The 18,868-nt window shown below is 51.6% G+C and overlaps 1 protein-coding gene and 1 long non-coding RNA gene across 2 annotated transcripts; both read right to left on the bottom strand.

The window, feature by feature from the left end:
* Nucleotides 1-11,660: 11,660 nt before the first annotated feature.
* LOC144098824 (uncharacterized) lies at nucleotides 11,661-18,768 on the bottom strand. The gene is made up of 3 exons (XR_013307252.1): nucleotides 18,493-18,768; nucleotides 12,623-16,250; nucleotides 11,661-12,437 (listed from the first exon to the last, which is right to left on the bottom strand). It is a non-coding gene; the product is annotated as an uncharacterized LOC144098824 (long non-coding RNA).
* On the bottom strand, nucleotides 17,056-18,495 carry LOC144098823 (uncharacterized). Its single transcript, XM_077631719.1, has one exon. It carries the CDS (start codon nucleotides 18,328-18,330, stop codon nucleotides 17,362-17,364), a length of 969 nt encoding a protein of 322 aa, XP_077487845.1. The 5' UTR covers nucleotides 18,331-18,495; the 3' UTR covers nucleotides 17,056-17,361.
* Nucleotides 18,769-18,868: the final 100 nt, after the last annotated feature.

The raw sequence follows: 18,868 nt of genomic DNA, 5'->3' as shown, positions 1-18,868 counted from the left end.
CCTTGCCCGACCTTGTTCCACCAGTATCGCAAAGCGACGGAAACACTCGGCATATAACAAAATATAGCAAGAAAAGTATTCCCATCCAACAACGCAAAACATAGATGTGATGACACCACAGACACAAACACCCCGACCAAATGAACGTACATCACTTTATTGCACCCCCCCCCCCCTCATCTTCCCAGCCCACGCAAGCAAACACAACATCGCGGATTAGAACCTCAAGAGAATCTTCGTCAGTGAATACATGAACAGCAGAAGCCTAGGCCGCGTACACCCCAGGGACGCAATCAAATTGTCCGATGAAAGCAACAGTGCCTTTAACCACCCAATCGCAAATACAACGCCGACGTCAGCTCCTAAACACCACGCCTGCGGCTGGAGATTAGTCCCAGCTTCACGGAAACTCCCCCCACCCTTTAACCTCCCTCAATGCGAAGCCTGCGTCCGCTACATAATTGAAACCCTTAATTGCCAAACCTGCCTTCGGCGCCGCCAAGTAGAGGTCTATTAGGCGAGCACCGAAGGGACACTTACCTTTGCACGGTGCCCTCGATCGAGAGCCCATCTCGCCGAATCTTGTTTCATCACAGCTCTGGCATTAAAAACGCCTGCGAAAACTCGGCAGTCAGTGGCCCCGACAAAGGTTGTGCAACGATCGGACACCCAGGCAAGCGGGCAGTGCGACGCAAACGGAATGCCAGTGCCCACAACCCGCAGGCCAAGCGAGCCACCGACGCGAAAATCGATGCGCGCTGCCCCAGTAGTCTAGCTCACGCCTTTGAGAACGATGTAACCTACCGCCGCAGCGCTCCTAGCTGCCAATCGTCGAATATACATACCGCGAGGCCGGCTAGACGTGCGAGCAACGCGTGACTCCGGCGTGAATCCAGCGAGCAAGAAAAAAAAAATGAATAAACCATCGCTGCAGGATGCACGATAGCGGACTCGTTCCGTCTAGAAGCCGCAGCGTAGCGCTGAAAAGAAAGGCAAATGAGGTCCCATCGCAGGATGGTAGGACGTGATTACGACTGCGGCGGAAAGGAATGAAATTAATGAGTAGAAAAGGACCCTCCATAGAGGGAGGGAGTTTGGAAGGGGAGGAGAACGCCCAGAGACACAACAGCGGAAGGAATAACAAAACGCGGACCATCTGTCGTCGACGCTTGCTGCGTTTCCGTCTCGGCCCCTCCTTGTATCCTATCTCATCGCGCGCACCGACAGCTGCGCCAAGACACACACGCATACACTGAGACGCACACGCTGTAAAGCGAGAGCGGCAGATTCGCGCTGCGACAACGTTTCAAGAGCTCGGAGTTGAGGTTCACGCCTACGCCGTCCTGATGCTCAGCAAATGTCGGGAGAGGATGGCAGGTCACCGTATTCGCGCGTCGTATGTAAGTAATATCGACCGCATGTCGCCGCAAACCGCTGAGCTTCTCCAAAATAGGGACCACGCGTCCCCTTGAAAAGTTGAGCTCCCCCCAAAAAAGGAGGAGCGCCCGCCCACCAGTCGCTGTAAAAAAAAAAAAAAAAAAATGCGAGCTCCTCCAATTGACGCGATTTGTTGACCGTCATATTGGATAAAGCGATCTAGAAGGGCTTCCGTGCGAACCCTTCCCAATGGGCTTAAATTTAAACTCCCTTGGACGTCCTGTGGACGTTCAGGATGTCTGCGGGGCGTCTGCAGGACGTCCAAGGAAGGTTCAGTGCCCATTGGGTTCGCTCTCTAAATCCAATTGATGCGCACTTCTTCCTATTTTACTATTTTTGTAGCTCGCTCCTACACCCTAGCTTTTGCAACCTTGTTGATTACCGCATCCGTCCCTCCCCCGCCAACTCTCGTTTGTCGTCGACTCGTCGGCGCATCACCACACGGGCGACGAAGGCGGGACAAGAGTTTGAACCCCGTTCGAAGTTGCACGCTACCAGGGGGGTCCCCCGTTCGTCGTTTCGCACAAAAAGCAACAAGCAGGCCACGCAAAAATAACGCAAACGAACCAATCCACTCGCGCGTCGCCGGTCAGCTGGCCCCGCCGAGCGAAGCGAGCTCACTCCGCATGGCAACGGGGCTTCCAACAGCAGCAGCAAAGGCAGCGGAGGAGGAGGAGGAGGCGTGGGGAAGAGCAGAGCCCCAGCAAACACACGCAAGAACATGGAGGGAGAGAGAGAGGGGGACAGCCGATACGCCGAGGTCGGCTGCGCTGCGTGCGCTCCCAGAAAGACAAGAGATGGAGAGAGAGAGAGAGAAAGAGAGCGACGGAAAGAGGAGCGGCGCAGCAGAAAAAAAAAAAAAGAAATCCGGCGAGGCACACCGCTCTGCCGCCACGCCACGGACGAACCAACCCGACAGGCAACTTGCAACTTCTCCGAGCTCAGTCCAGCCGCCACAACGTTGAAGAGCCTGCCATGCCATGGCCGCCTTTGCACGATGGAGGAAAGAGATAAAGAAATAAAGAAAAAAGAGAGAGAGAGAGAGGGGAACCGAAAACACGAACGCACACACAGACCACGCAGCCACACGCAAGCGCGAGCGAGCCTAAAAAGAACGGAAAGAAAAGAACGCCAGCAAGAGCCTGAAAGGGGAAGGAAGGTCGGGCCGCGAATGAGGAGGGCGAAACGGACCAAACAAGGAGGGAGTTCGCTTTCTGAAAAGACGCATCCACGGCAGCGGTGGCGGTGACTGCAGCAGCAGTAAAGCGGCTTTGACAAACGTTGGGGGGCACCCCCCCCCCCTCTACCTTCTAACAACCCTCCAACGCAACCCCCCCCCCCCACCCCCCTGTACCTTCTTCCTCCCTCTCCTGTTCTCGAGGCGTAGCAGAATCGCGCTGAATCATATGGGTGGGATAAACGCGGCATTTTGACCACGAATACCCACCAGCAGAGTTGAGAGCGCGCTCCATTTTCCGTCGGAGGACAAGACTCGACTATGCGCGGCCTTGCGGCATTTTGTACTCAGCCTGACTGCCTTCGACGGTCCCACCGCGACTCCCACCGTCGAACGCGCGACCTGGGGGCGCGATTCGCAGTCAGCGAGCGGCGTGCGTCAGCGACAAAAGGCGCGAGAATCCAGCTGCTGCTGAGCGCGCCAGAATGAAGGGCAGCGCACTTTGATCCCGGCGTTCCCTAACGTCATATGCAAGCACTAAGCACTCGACGTAGCGCGGTTTGCCTGAGCTTGAATTATCACTTAGAGCGGCAAACGCGAGAGGGAAGGGCTCGTGCAGGGGCAACAGGCGCGAAGTCAAGCACCAGGGTCGACCACAACAACGTCGAATAAATCTGGAAAAACTAAAAACAAACAAACAAACAAAAAAGCAACGCGCTACGTGTTAGGGAAGAATATGTGCTCCGTTACAAGGCGACTGCATGATGCAGTGCCGCACCAATATGGCTTGGTGTTGCAATGCCGCAAGCGTATTTTGAATCTCGTCTGAAGTCGCTTACTGCGGGCGTTATCAAAGACACGTTGAATATGCTCCCCGCGTTTGCTGTTATATGGCATTTTGCCCGGCTGAGGCATTTGCGAATGCGGAGTGCCGACTTGTACCCGCGCTGTCTTTTGCTGGCTGCCGTATTCGCTTTTTGAGGATCGTAATAGATTCCGAATTCGTTACGAAGCCCCGGCGATGGCACAAGCAGAAATCGACGTAGCAAGTCCTCCTCTCCCAATTACTCTGTGCGCAGTGTGACTACACGCGTTCTGCAAAGCCCCAGTCATAAGCTTAGAAAGTAAGGTGGTGTTCCATGACTATTTCTTTTTCGGAGTTAGCAGACTGCTCGTACGCAGCAGCATAACGCAAATTCTCAATTAATCGAATCCCTACATGGTGCGATAGTCGTTCGTACTAAGTTGCTCTACGTGAATTAGACACGACCTATTACCTCTGAAACACGACTTGGACCATTTGCTCACACGAATGGAGACAGAAAAGCGAAGGGCTTTACATTTTAGTTCACATATTTGTAATTCCAGCTTCATAGTACACCCGCAAGTAGCGCGCTGTCTTGTCGTTATGAATGCACTGGCGAATAAAAACAAAACGCTGCTGATATTTGGTTTTTGTGCATGGTACATATTTTGTTCCTACACTACAGCTGCATCCTGTCAGGTACTCATTATGGACCAAAACTTAGAGGCAAAAGGGGGGGCAAACGTAGATTGTAGAACAATCAAGGGTTTATGATATCCTAAGAGAAATTCAGACAATGTAATTGACTTTGCCTGGAGCATGCAATGCGCTGATGAAGAGATAACCAGCAATCAGGTTCATAGCCTTACACACAGAGGATGTAAAAGGTGAAGGAAAACGCAGCCGCGCTGCCGGCAGAGGGTCAGGCAGGGACAGCAGAGATTAGGAAGCCTGCCAGGATACATACGGTGGCGTGCGATACAGGGGTTGATAGCAGATCACCGAGAGCGGTGTTTGTTCCTGCAGTGCAGTTAACGCGGTTGACAACAAGATAGCGATAACGTACAACGATAAAAAAATATACGGCTATGTCAGCTGAGAGAAAAATGGGATAGAAGAGCTTCCATGGTACGTGACACGAACGATTAAAATATTCCAGGTGAATGTTTCTCGGAGTTACACGATTCGAAACGCACAAATGCTCGAAGGACTATTATGCGACGGTCTACCTATGACCCAGAGCGGATATTCAGCGAAAAATTCCCACTTAAATTCTGCCATACGCAAACGTCGTATGCCGCGAACCCTCCGTGCCGGTAAGTGCTGCCCCCTGGGTCGGAAGGTGACCTGCACCATTCTAAAACTATGACCTAACTACACGAGTACCTGCCGCGGTGGCTCGGTGGGTAGGGCACTCGGCTACTGATCGGAGTACCCGTGTTCGAACTCGACCGCGGCGTCCGCGTTTCGATGGAGGCGAAACGCAAAGGCACTCGTGTGCTGTGGGATGTCAGTGCGCGTTAAAGATCCCCAGGTGGTCGAAATTATTCCGGAGCCCTCCACTACGTCCTCTCTCCCTTTCTTCTTTCACTCCCTCCTTTATCCCTTCCCTTACGCCGCGGTTCGGGTGTCCAACGATATATGAGACATACTGCGCCATTTCCTTTTCCCAGAAACCAATTTTCATTTTCATTTTTGCTACACGCGTGACGTGTGCGCATGCGTGCGCTTCCAGCGACCGAACGCACTTCAATTCTTCATTGGCCACCACCGCAGCCGCCGCCAGCCTGCATCGAGCCGCCAGAGGAGCCGAGAGGAAAGAAGCCTCGCGACGAGAGCGACAGGAGAGGAGGGCAACGCAAGAGGAGGAGGGAGGGCGCTAGCAGCGAGCTAGGCTTACCCTCGCGGAGATGTTTTTCTGGCGCAAGCCTCCTCGAATGCTGCCGCTGGCGCCGCGCCCAGCCCGGTTCTTTCACCGCAACGACGAACCTCTTGACGCGAGCCGCACCACGACTAGCGAAGCAGCAGCAGCAGGTCCCATAATTCGGGGACGCGCACCGCACCGAGATTAGGGCGAAGACGACGTATGCGCTTTTATTATGGGGGGCGGGAGACGAGCACGTCGCGGACGCGACCCTCCTTCCAAGGTTCATCTGTCCGAGCTTTCGCCCGCATCTCCACGAGCGCCGAGCTGACGCGGCCCCGAGAACTGCGTAACAAGCCCTTGCGCGGGTGTATTACAACACGTGCCTCGCCGCTACGCCCAGGGGTTGTACGCCGCAACCTCCGCCACTACCATGTGTTTTCACGCCGAATACCTAGTGACCGTCTTACAGGCGCGTGTTTCCGTTAGCGCCATACTGCAAAGTAAAAAATTGGTTGTTGGGGAAAGGAAATGGCGCAGTATCTGTCTCACATCTCGGCGGACACCTGAACCGCGCCGTAAGGGAAGGAATAAAGGAGGGAGTGAAAGAAGAAAGACGTGCCGTAGTGGAGGGCTCCGGAATAATTTAAACCACTTGGGGATCTTTAACGTGCACTGACATCGCACAGCACACGGGCGCCCGTGTGCCGTGCGATGTCAGTGCACGTTAAAGATACCCAGGTGGTCGAAATTATTCCGGAGCACCCCACTACGACACCTCTTTCTTCCTTTCTTCTCGTATTAGTCCCTCCTTTATCCCTTCCCTTTCGGCAACAGGGTTCAGGTGTCGCCGAGATGTGAGACCGATACTGCGCCATTTCCTTTCCCCAAAAACCAATTTTCAGCGGATGCAGTTACGCGAGTATCAGCACTACAATTAAACGATCTCTTCACGGTACGCCCACAAATATAAATTTTTCGAAGACAGTATCTACATAACTACATGCTTACTACACAGTTTTACCCCGCATAAAAGCGTCAATTAAAGAGAGTTTAGCATAATGGTGGACGCATTTATATGCAAGATCATGCCTCGCACTTCTTAACAAGGCCTTGAAGTCAACTTGGCAGAACTTCATTAATGGCAGACATTCCTCATAACTTAGTAAGTTCACAGATACTGGGTGCGATGCGAAGACGCAAGTGGCGTTCCAAACATAAAAGGTTTTCTTCTCCAGGCCTCGAACAAAAACTAACCAACCTATGAGACGTTAACAAACTACTAATATTAAAAAAGGGCAAATGAATACAAGCGCTGACGTCACATACCCCCGATCTCAGACGGCGAGAAGGCTTCCAATAAAGCCGCCGCGGTGGCTCAGTGTTTATGGCGCTCGGCTGCTGACCCGAAAGACGCGGGTTCGATCCCAGCCACGGGGGTCGCATTTCGATGGAGGCGAAATGCTAGAGGCCTGCCCGTGTACTGTGCGATGTCAGTGCACGTTAAAGAACCGCAAGTGGTCGAAATTTCCGGGGCCCTTCACTACGGCGTCCCTCATAGCCTGAGTTGCTTTGGGACGTTAAACCCCAATAAACCAAACCAAGCTTCTAATAAAGCGAGTTCGTTGTAATAAGCATTGACTTGTATATGTCGCACTAGATGGTCGACCAGGTACTCATTTTTTTTTTGCTTCCCCTTTTAAATCCATCAAAACACTTTTTCTGTCCTCAAGGAACACGAAGCAGCTTGAATGTCATCTTCGCTAACTGAAATCAGCTTCCTGAAAGTGAGCACTTGGAACAAAGTGCAAGAGTTCCAATGCGGCCGGTATCCCGCACGGCAGAGGAGCAGCGGACATTCAAGTCCGTATTTTTTTTTTCCCCCATTGCAGCCGACCCGGTTATTACCTATAGCACCGTATGACGTGCACGTTATGCGGTCAGTTACTATCGCGCTTGACCTTAGCGCTGCAATAGCGGACGCCGATTCTTGTTTTCCTTTCTTTTTCCTATTTGTCTCGGTGGAAAAACGGCCCCACTCGGGCGAAGCCTCCCCCCTAGAACACTGTACCCCGGCCGCGTTTTTCCTCTTCGACAACCAAGGCCAGCTGTCTCTCTTTTGTTGTTGCTCCGCTCCCTGTTCACAGAGAGCGCGGCGGTCGATCCCACTTCCCCCTCTCGCTGACCTGCCCTAATCATCGCGCCGGCGCGGCGGCCGACCGGGTTTCTCGTTCAAGTGGCCGCCGTGCCAGCAGCCATCGCAGCAGGAGCACCGATGGCTGCTCCTTTCTACTACTTTTTTCTCTATTGCTTGTTTCACCTCTTCATTCACCTCCCGGATTGTTATATCAACGGGTTTTAGCTACTGCATTTGTTTCACTGATTTTGTTGCCAGGCGGTTTATCAACACACTCACAAGTTTGCAATTGGGACACAGTTTACATTCCTGACCACGGGCGTCGCGACAACTAGTAAACACCCGAATTTCGGCCCAATCAGACCACCCCTTTTGAATATAAGCACCACGGGACACACGCACCATGAACTACACCGCCTCCTATGCCCACCTACAGACATTCGCTTGTGTTGCCGTGACAGCACCAACACTCCACTTCTGGCAGCCTCTGTCCGAGCCCCAGACCCAACCGCCGCTGAAGCGATCGACATCGCCCTCGCCATAAAAATGAGTGACACCCACGCTAACAGCGCTCACATATTCGCTAGTGTTCCTATATATGCCCTGCGCGAGCGTATACAGGAACACTAATATTCACAGACTCTCAAGCCGCCTGTCGAGCGTATACAAGCGGGCGTGTCTCACGACAGGCGCTACGCATCCTGGGACATCGCCCTCCGTCAAGACCACGTCATCACCTGGGTCCCCGGCCACGAGAGCATTGATGGCAACGTCAGGACGGGCATTTTAGCTCCAGAATACACTCACCGAGCGGGGCCATCCCCTCCTGCCCTATACCCCTATCCTCCCACTTCGCCACCCGGCTAGAAACCCAGCGCCTTAATGGGGAACCTGCGCTGCCAATGTGGCACTGCAATTTGTTCCATTCGGTGACTCAAGACTGCTTTTGTCAGCCGCTTGGGCCGCTGCGAACGCGAGAACACATTCTGCGCGATTAGATACCCGCGTTTGGCTGACAGCATTCATTGCCTAGCTTCTCTCGGCGTAGCCCAGATAGCTGATGCACGACATGTGCGCCTTCGACAGAGCACGGAGGCTCACGCCAAAAACCGCCTGAAGGTGGCGCGGAAAAGTACTAAGGGTACTGCCTAAAACTGCTTGCTCTTCTCGCTAGGCAGTGTGTTATGGCGCTGCAATCGGCACCGCAAACTTCAGCGCAAGTTCCCGACGCCTCTACGCTCTACGGAGCTCCCTCATCCCTCCCTTTCCTCTGAAGACTCCTGCCTCCTACGGCGTCTTCAGACAAACACCTATCCCAACCTACACTATTTACATCGCCTACACCCAATACTTTACGAAGACAAATGTCCGTGGTGCGTCGACACCCAAACCCTAACACATATATCTAAAGCCGCGTAAAGCGGCCCTGGAACTATGGGAGGTGAAACTGACCAGCGCACGCCTCGACGACCAGACGGCGCTCCTTCTTATATATATATATATATATATATATATATATATATATATATATATATATATATATATATATATATATATATATATATATATATATATATATATATATTTTGGGGAAAGGAAAATGGCGCAGTATCTGTCTCATATATCGTTGGACACCTGAACCGCGCCGCAAGGGAAGGGATAAAGGAGGGAGCGAAAGAAGAAAGGAAGAAGAGGTGCCGTAGTGGAGGGCTCCGGAATAATTTCGACCACCTGGGGATCTTTAACGTGCACTGACATCGCACAGCACACGGGCGCCTTAGCGTTTTTCCTCCATAAAAACGCAGCCGCCGCGGTCGGGTTCTCCTTCTCATCGCCAGAAGCCTCCGGAGCCCTGGACTGAGGGCCCACCCATGCACTAAAGCCACCGTACTCTTCAATAGACGTTTACTCAAGCGGGAAGCTTCGCGACTGGTAAGGTGAAAGAGCTCCGATTTATTCTGGCTCTTTTATTCTGTTTTGCCTCTCAATTTAATATCTATGGATTTTTGCTACTGCACATCTGTTTCACTGATTTCGTTACCAGGCGGTTGCGCGTTAATTCTCAAAGTTTGCAACTTGGAGACAGTTTACGTTAGTGCCCACGGGCGTCGCGACAATTAGTAAACACCCCAAATTTCGGCCCAATCAAACTGCAATTTTATAATATGAGCCATACGGGAAGTTTCACAAACGGTAAGATCACAGAGCTGCGATCCATTATGGCTCTTTTCCAGCTCAAAAAAAAAAAAACCTCCGTTTGCAGTGGAAACAGTCTATTTCTCTTTAGAACGAGGTATCCTATTCGAAGGAGGCGATATGAAACTGCCCGCTAACTCGGATTTCCGTGCACAGTACGTAACCATAATGTGGTTGAAATTAACCCGGAACCATTCAATACGCAGTAAGTCGAAGCCCACAGCGCTGCTTTAACCCGAACAGAAAACAACGTTCGTCAATCGAACAATCAATCAGTAATGTTTTCAGTGCTAGCGCCCTCAGAAATTTATGCCGGATTCCCTTTCGAACTCAAGCGTCGAAACGCCTCCGCCCTTCCGGCAGCCAATGGCGGTGAATTTTTGATTGCGTAGAATTCCCCGTGCACGGCAATGGCCTAGAGAGACAAAATGTAAAACCTGCGGCCCGAAATCACTAAACTGACTGCTGTCTGCACTTCGTGACACCAGCAAACGCCGGTATTTTATTTACGACCAACCATACGTTATATACAATTTCGGCACACAGCTCAAGACCTGCAGTAGCCGCGCTTCAAGCGTATACTCTCGGGTGCCGTTCCTTGAAACTGAAATTGGTTTTTGAGGGAAGGAAATGGCACAGTAACTGTCTCAGGTATCTTGGTGGAAATTGGTTTTGGTTTTTTTTTCTGGGGGGGGGGGGGGAAGGAAATGGCGCAGTATTTGTCTCATATATCGTTGGACACCTGAACCGCGCCGTAAAGGAAGGGACAAAGGAAGGGAGTGAAAGAATAATAATAATAATTGGTTTTTTGGGGGAAAGGAAATGGCGCAGTATCTGTCTCATATATCGTTGGACACCTGAACCGCGCCGTAAGGGAAGGGATAAAGGAGGGAGTGAAAGAAGAAAGGAAGAAATAGGTGCCGTAGTGGAGGGCTCCGGATTAATTTCGACCACCTGGGGATCTTTAACGTGCACTGACATCGCACAGCACACGGGCGCCATAGCGTTTTTCCTCCATAAAAACGCAGCCGCCGCGGTCGGGTTCGAACCCGGGAACTCCGGCTCAGTAGTCGAGCGCCCTAACTAACCACTGAGCCACCGCGGCGGGTGGTGGAAACCCGAACCGCGCCGTAAGGGAAGGGAGGAAGGAGGGAGTGAAAGAAAGAGGTGCCGTAGTGGAGGTATCCGGTAATAATTTGGTTTGGTTTTTATTTATGGGGTTTAGCATCCCTAAGCGACTCAGGCTATGAGAATTTCGCCGTTCCTTTATACACTGCATTACAGCTGAAGAGAACGACTTGCTGTTGGCTAGCCACAACTAATCGAAGGATTCAGGCAGTGAAACCGCGGACAGAACTGCTCGTCTAGTGTTATCAAGACGAGCGCTATACTGCGATGGAGCAAACAAGATAGTGGAAGAGGAATACTCCCCTCCAAGGGAGAGGATGGCCAAGCTAAGGGAGGATAGAAGAAGGATGCCCGTTCCACACAAGAAGGAGCTAAGCTACAGAGAGTGCAAGCTAGATGGAGGACTGCCGGCGGGAAACTACCCCTCCCCAAGATGGAGGGCATGGAAGCCAGGAAGAAAAATGCATCTTTTGCGGAGGAGTGGCCAACATGGATCACATCATCACAAAATGCGACTAAGCTCCAGGAAAAAAGCAAGTATGAAGATGATTGAGTATGCAATGAAGAATTAAGAAGCCCAGACTCTAGGGTGCAAAAGTAACTGACCCAACTGGCAGCTGCAGCATCACTTAAAAGTCTAGTAGTAAATAAACCCCCTACTCCTCTCCCGGAGGCCTGTGTGCCGTGCCGGAGAGGGCAGGTGGGGGGGGGGGGTATGAAACAATAATGTTATTCTGAACTGAACTGCTTTCTCGAAGACTGCTGGTGCGCCTGCTATAGTACATGACACCCCAACTAACACCCGTCAATGTCGGAACGCGAGGTTGTGAATTGAGCGCTTTGCAGCGCAAACAGGAGTATTCCACACTTACGCTTGCTTTCGGCGACGAAGCAGACCGGCAGCTTATTTTTCTTTCATATCAATTCGGAGAGGTCATTCAACTGCATAAGGAATCGCAGGCGTGAACAGCAGCCGCAAGTGATTGAAACACGACCAGCCGCGCATGTGCATGCTGACGCGTGAACGCAAAAATGTGGCCTTTAATATTTTTCATCCTTAGGGAGCAATCTCTACCCCGTGTCCAACTTGCGAGGCAGCTGCCAGAAACAGCGCTATGCCGTGACGAGAAATCTTTTTGATGATTCCCTTCGCTTAACATACGATCAAAGGGTACAACTGTCATTTAGCATGAATAAATATAGAAGCACAACTTCAAGCTAGAACAAGATATATTCAACTGCACAACTTCAAGCTAGAACAAGATATATTCAAACACTTCGCATGGTTACTTTTTGCTGCTATTGTTGTTGCTTTCATATCTTGCGAGGTGCATATATATTTTACGATCCGAAGCGCCGTGGAAACAAGCGCATGCCCGCGTGGACCTTGTATGACGACTACGGCCGAGAAAGCCCCTTGAAAAGACAACGCTAAGTCGAGCACACTGGAAACGCTGAATCTGGAACAATAGGCTAAAATTTCCGCCCGCACGGGCCCACGTCTGGCAACACATGACGCTAAACTTAAAAGGTGGTTGTTCGGGGAAAGGAAATGGCGCAGTATTTTATTTGTCTCGCACCTCGGCGGACACCTGAACCGCGCCGTATGCTAAGGGATAAAGGAGGGACTAAGGAAAGGAAGGAAGAAAGAAAGAGGCGCCGTAGTGGAGGGCTCCGGAATATTTTCGACCACCTGGGGATCTTTAACGTGCACTGACATCGCACAGCACACGGGCGCCTTGGCGTTTTTCCTCCATAAAAACGCAGCCGCCGCGGTCGGGTTCGAACCCGGGAACTCTGGATCAGTAGTCGAGCTCCCTAACCACTGAGCCACCGCGGCGAGGCTGTAGTGGAAGGCTCCGGAATAATTTTGACCACCTGGGGATCTTTAACGTGCACTGACATCGCACAGCGCACGGGCGCCTTTGCGTTTCGATTGAAAAGAGCAGAGTCCATTTAAGGTTAGACATTTTATCTTTTTTTTTGGTCGGGAGACGAAATTAGCTGCCCTTCGTCGCCAGACTGAAATCAGTATTTCGCTTGGAATCGCCAGCTACAGGGATCGCAACACATTTAAACTAGCGACTCGCAGGATTAGCTCCATTATACTGAGTAAGGCTGCATATATACCAGGAATATTCTGATCCACAGCGCACTGCATCCGCAAAAAAAAAAAAATTAACCAGCTGTTTCGAGGGATCACCTTGCTATTGTAACCAGAGGAAGGTGACCTCATGCTGCTGTTCCCCCCATACGTCTATTGCTTTTCCTCCTTCTTCGCTCGCGATTGTTCCTGGTCCAATGTCACCGCTGCCAAACTGCGCAAATTCGAGCTTCGATCCAAACTTACTGGAGAGAAAACAAAAAAAAAAGCTGAAAACAAGGTGATCTATAACGCCGCTCCTATATATTACAAGCAGCGGCGGCAAGCCCCGTACACGACAACCCCAGGAAAGGCAGCGGCGGCAAAAGGCGCCATGAACACGGAAAGCGGTTATCGAGCAAGCAAAAACCTGAGCGCGACGCTGTAACAGGAAGCCCGCGCAGACTGAACGCAGGAGGTAGCGGAACGCGTCGACTTCGACCGAGCGCCTCTGGCCGGCGGCGATCCGGCTCCGCCACCGACGACTCCGCTTCTTCCTCGGCGCGCGACCCCCTGCTGCGGTGCCTGCCCGCCAGTCGCGACGCCCTTGCTTCCAAACTCCACTCATGGCGGACGCAACCCCCCCCCCCCCCCCCCCCTCTACCCCAGTCTGCGCGATATCGTTTGAACCCTCCTCGATCACTGCCCCGTCTCCTATGCACTATCCTGTTACACACGAATTAGCTGGTTTGTAAGGAAGGCGTACGCCGTTCTTTCGCAATACTTTACTGCTATCTTCGTCGGCCTACATTTTAAACTTGAAACGCGCGCCATCAGACGGGTTGCAAGCGCAGCGCGGTCATACGGATTTTTTAATTTGTGAGTGCGTGCCTGTTTGCTCAGAAGCTTCGGCTTGAGATAACGTAATAAACTCGTGAAGTTCAAACTGGAGTCGTTTTCAATACCTCCGGCAGTACGAAAAAAAACGTAAAAAAAGAACAGTGAGTGACGCTCTACCGCACATGGCTTAAATTCCAAGAAAAACTAAGGAGCCAATTACGGAAGCACACGCTCGGAACACCTTTCTTTTCTGTGTTTTCATCAAAAGCGTTTTGAAATCGGATCAAGCAACCGACTTTCGAAATGCTACACAGAGATCTTTCGAAAAACGCACATATTATATTTCGCATTAGTCACACAACGCCTCCTCGCTGGCAATTTATGCCTCAGACTGCTGCCGCGAAATTCCTACGTAATAATATTTAAACCGCGAGCCCATCTTTCTTTGCCGCTTCAACCACACATTTGCCTTTTCATTTTCTTAACGCAACAAACTGTACGCCATTGGAAGTCCGAAGATTCACAGCAGTCGGTAATCCTTCCCACACACACACACACACACACACGTTACGAAAGCTTATCTCGGCCCGAGACAGCCTCGCGTGGTAGCGGTCATAGCGTCGCCTAAAAAGGCATAGCATCCCATCCTCGAACCAGCGACGCGACAGCTAGCAGACGGCGAAATGCTTGATTTTTTTTCCCCCCTCGCGCCGTAGCGAGAGCCTCGCCGTAGTGTAGTATCCGCGTAGCGCTTTGCAACAAAAGGCGGGTCCTCTTTCTGGCTCCGTGTACCATCCGGCCGCGAAGCGCACCATTGTGTGTGCATAACGTGACGGGGGCATTAGGTTTCCAGCGGGCTACCCTCAACCGAACCCATTGTCTTTCAACGGAAACGACAGACAACCGTTACGAAAGCCTTCAGCGTCAAGTTAAGCGACTCGAGAACTTCCACCGAAATGGGGCCTTTTCTTTAAGCGTCGTGCACGAGATTGGGACATCGCGCGAGCGCCTCGTCTTCGCTGGTGTCACCATCGAGGCGACTTTCACTGAATGAGAATGAGGTCCAACGACCCGTTTTTTTTTATTCCTTCTAACAAACCAATGCGTACAACTGCGTTGCTAGTCGGAAACAGGGACAGATCAATTTTCAGGCGGTTACTATTCTTTAACGCCGAAAGCTCCGAGGGTCGGTATCTGGCACATAAACGGACGCTCATTAATATGACATGCCTGCTTCGCTGCATCTTACGGGTTGAAACTGTATCGGTTATAAAAAACTGCAGTGTCGTGCTGTCTCTTCTGCTCGGCATATAAATAACTCCAGCGTACGGAACATGCAAGTAGGCTTGTAGTGTATTTCAATGCACATTCAATGAATCCTTAACTGTATTTGAATTTCATCGCTGTTGCTACTTGGTCATTGCGCGCTTCCACGATTATCAGTACGCCGAACTCTTTTCATAGCCAGATCATACAATTCACCCTAACAAATAAATTATTACATAATTTACGTTTTGTGAATCGTTAGCAAACTGTCCTTTGCATGGCCGTTCAACAACTGCACCCTCGAATTTTCGGAAGCGACTGCGATCGGACCTTTGCAAAACTCGCATAACATTGTCCGCATTTTTCCTTGTTTACGAGTGAATGTGAATCACATGAGCTTATCTTGCCTCAAACGTTCGTCCGCGCTCAGTTGCCAGCTGCTTGCGAGTCCGCCGTTTTCAGGGACTGTATCGTAGCCTTTCACGGGCCGCCCGGAAAGCAGCAGTCAATAGGCATTCGAGTCGATACCCAACCCGTCCAAAGGCCTGTACCAGAGGCAGGTGTTAACCAAGATTCATCACAGTGTTTTTGAGAGTGGTATTGTCGTTACGTGATACGTGAGCTTTAAGGGGGCAGCGTTCCTAAATTCAGGATACTGCACAACAGCCACAGCTGTGCTTTAAAATGGCCTTACAATAGTGCACGTTCAAAAGCGGAACAGCTGTGCATAGATGCACAGCAGGTTTTCAGCAACCAGTGCTGTTATATGCTTATACATTACACGTCGTCATTACATTTTTTTTCGCCCTACACAGTCTTTGGCTTACTTTTTTGCAGTTAACTTGTATTACTCAGCCGATGGTTAACTAATGTGAACAGAACAATAGGCCAATGGCTGCGTGCACTCCTCTCAATTATAGGAATTGACGGCTGTATCGAAGTTAGCGGCTAGAATGTCACAAGCCGCCCATATCACCTGGGTAACTATCTGCTTGCTCTCGAGGGAACCATGTTATAACAGGGCCGCTACGCAATTTGTTGCGCGTTGTGTGTGAAAATGTGCTTTTCTGTGCCAACCACCATTGTGTTTTTTCTTTTTTTTTTCTGCGGGGCCACAGAGCCCCGCGTATAAGCGAACGTTGCAGGCCCCCTTCCCTTTTTAGGCGGTGGGCCGTGGTCGAGTGTTGCGACCCTCGAGCAAGTGTTGTGACCCTGCTGCCCCTGCAGGAAGCTGCTGTGGCCGGCCCCGGGCTGGTGTCCGCCGCCGCCATCGCCGCAAGGACCCCACACACCAGGCTGCACTCCTCCTCCCCGCACCTGGCAGCAGCAAAGACAGCAGTGGGGGAGGGGCATCAGCACTGCCCTAGTACGCCTTCTCACTTTTGTAACTTCGGCCACGTGCTCTCTCACACGCACACACTTCCACCTACCAACAGCATCATACTGACCAGTTAGCGCACTTTTCAAGCTTAAGTGAACTAAACGTCGAGGGTACTATTTACTACCCTACTGGCACACAGAACTATAGAAAGCTATGCAATGAGTGCTCCTAACGGCAGTCTATGCATACTTTCCGAACCTGGCCATGGTTTCAGCAACGTGCTGCGTAATGTACAAGTCACGTGCGGCCAAGCACATGTCCTTGGTTAACAATTCTGTGACAACGCTGATTAAGAGTTGCTGCCAGGAAAACTGCACCCGCGAGATACTACCCCGCCACAAATGCGAAGGCCCCAAATTCTTCCCTCGTGTTCAAATCTCAAGTGCTCTTTAAGGCGGAGAAACCTCCAGTGGAATGTGTTGCTCATGTCCTAATATCCGGCACGCAATGCCGTATTACGAGCAATTAACTCGCCGAGCCTATAGCTTTGCTGACTCACCGTGGTCACCTCCTTGGGAAAATTCAAGGCTTCGGCATGCTTAAGGCTTACTGTAAGCTAGTTAATAGTCATTAACGTTGATTTGCACCCTTGTACTTGGATTATATTATCTAGGTAGTGATGTCAACGCTACAATTCAGAGAACTGAATGAAATACCAAGTGTATAAGGGGAGAAGAAAACGGGCAAAATTTTGCTCCGTTTGTAGAAATAATTTTGGAAACAAAATAAGACAAGGTCGAGTGCTGTTTGGTGGCAATTTGGTCCACAAGTTTTTTTTCTTTTCACCGAGTTTATCGCTTCATTTTTTTTTCTTTTAATGAGCGATGTAGCATCTTCAGTGACGGGTGCGCTGCCGGGAACTCGAAAATATATACAGGACTAGACCGCGATGGCGGCTATCGCGTACCGCTGACTGCCAAAAAACTGCAGCAGCCAAACAAAAAAAAAAGCTTTAAATTAAATTAAAAAAAGTTGACGGTGTCCCCTCAGGGCAGGTATCTACAGTGAACGCGGCCCTCTGAAGAAAAAAGAAAAAAAAAACGCGAACTAGGGCCTGCTGCAGTCTTCGTCGACAACTTCAACAACACCGTCGTCGTCACAGCTGTCCTCTTCGTGACCACTGTAGTCCGACTCGTCGTTATCACTCTCCTCCTCATCGCGCTGGTCGCCACAGTGGTCACTGTCGTCCGCGTCGTGTCCCGAGGACGAGGAAGACGTCGTCAAACTCGAAGTCGCCGCGGAGCGTAGCGTCGAGTTCAGCTTCAGCAGCGCCTGGTTCTCGTCCTGCAACCGCAGCAGCTGCCGCTGAAGCTCGTCGAGACAGTTCTGCGGGTCCAGTCTGTGCAGCTCGTCGTACAGCTCGGCCGCGCGGCGCTCTAGCGCCGTGTACATGTCGACCACCTCACAACGAGACAGCCGCATGAGTTCGTCCATGCGCGCGCTGCTGTACACCGCCTCGAAGTCCTTCTCATAAAACTCCATCATGTTGCCGTAGTCGAGGGACTCGTAGTGGTCATCGGCCGGAAACCACGAGAGCGGCTCCTCTTCGCCCGACTCGTCCGTCTGCGAAACACCGAGCGGCGTCGTCTGCATCCCGAGATCCGTTGGCCGGCAGTCGGTGTCGTCTGCTTCGTCCGTTTGGCCGTTCGGGTACGCCGCCTCGAAGCTCTGGTACAGGGCGCAGTTCTCGTGGTCGTCGATAATGAACTGCGTGAAGTTGGCCGGAGCCTTGGGCACTTCGCGGGGACGTATCATGACCTGCTTCTTCCGCCGCTTGGTGGGACTCCTTTTGATCGGGCTAGCCGCGTCGGACGACGAGAGCACGGCGTCGGAATCGTCGCGGCCTTGGCGGCGCTTCTTGCCGCGCCGTCTCTTGCGATGTTTGCCCGGGGGCACGAGGAACGCTTCGTTTCCGACGGGCTCGGCAGCGACCGTCATGTCCTTGTCTAATGTCATCGGTTGGTCCGCCGATCCGTTCGCGGGCAGTGACGGAGCACTCGCAATGCTAGCGATCATTCGGCGCTTACGCTATTTTTCCCAGCGGATCGCAAAGCGTTAACGGACAGGTCACTAAATGCACACACTGTATTCCGACCAGCTGCTTTAGCGGGTACGCGAATCCAGCAGTGGTCACGCGAGCAACCTACAAAGGCAACACGAGAGAGAAAGGCGTATCACCTTGGTGTGACTTGGTGTGAAGTTGCCGGGCCGATCTCTATCCCAGTCGCTTCGCCGATGGCAAACTCGCCGATGTACCTCGGTCCTGATTTTGTCACTCTTCAGCGCTGTGGTTCGATCCAAAGGACGCGGCACTTCCCTCGGCGCCGATCAGCCTTCCTGCCACCGTGAATTGTCTTTGAAGCAGTCCGTTGACAGAAAACGCACGAGAAACGAAAAACGTGATGCGGAATGCTGCTGCGACATGCCCAAGCCAGTGGAAAACGTTCAACTGACGCTTTTTGCGTGGGTGACGTCGTATTTATACCCTCTGTTACGTCACCGCTACGGAGGTTTTGCCGGCCAATCACCGAGCGCTAGATATATTGGGCTCTTC

Source organism: Amblyomma americanum, chromosome 7 (genome assembly GCF_052857255.1).
Source record: "Amblyomma americanum isolate KBUSLIRL-KWMA chromosome 7, ASM5285725v1, whole genome shotgun sequence".
NCBI lineage: Eukaryota > Metazoa > Arthropoda > Arachnida > Ixodida > Ixodidae > Amblyomma > Amblyomma americanum.
The sequence above is the reverse complement of the archived record's forward strand: the minus strand, read 5'-3'. Positions and strand labels throughout refer to the sequence as shown.

Bases quoted from the DNA above. Each gene is read 5' to 3' on its own strand.
- LOC144098823 (XM_077631719.1), bottom strand. From the start codon at position 18,330: ATGATCGCTAGCATTGCGAGTGCTCCGTCACTGCCCGCGAACGGATCG.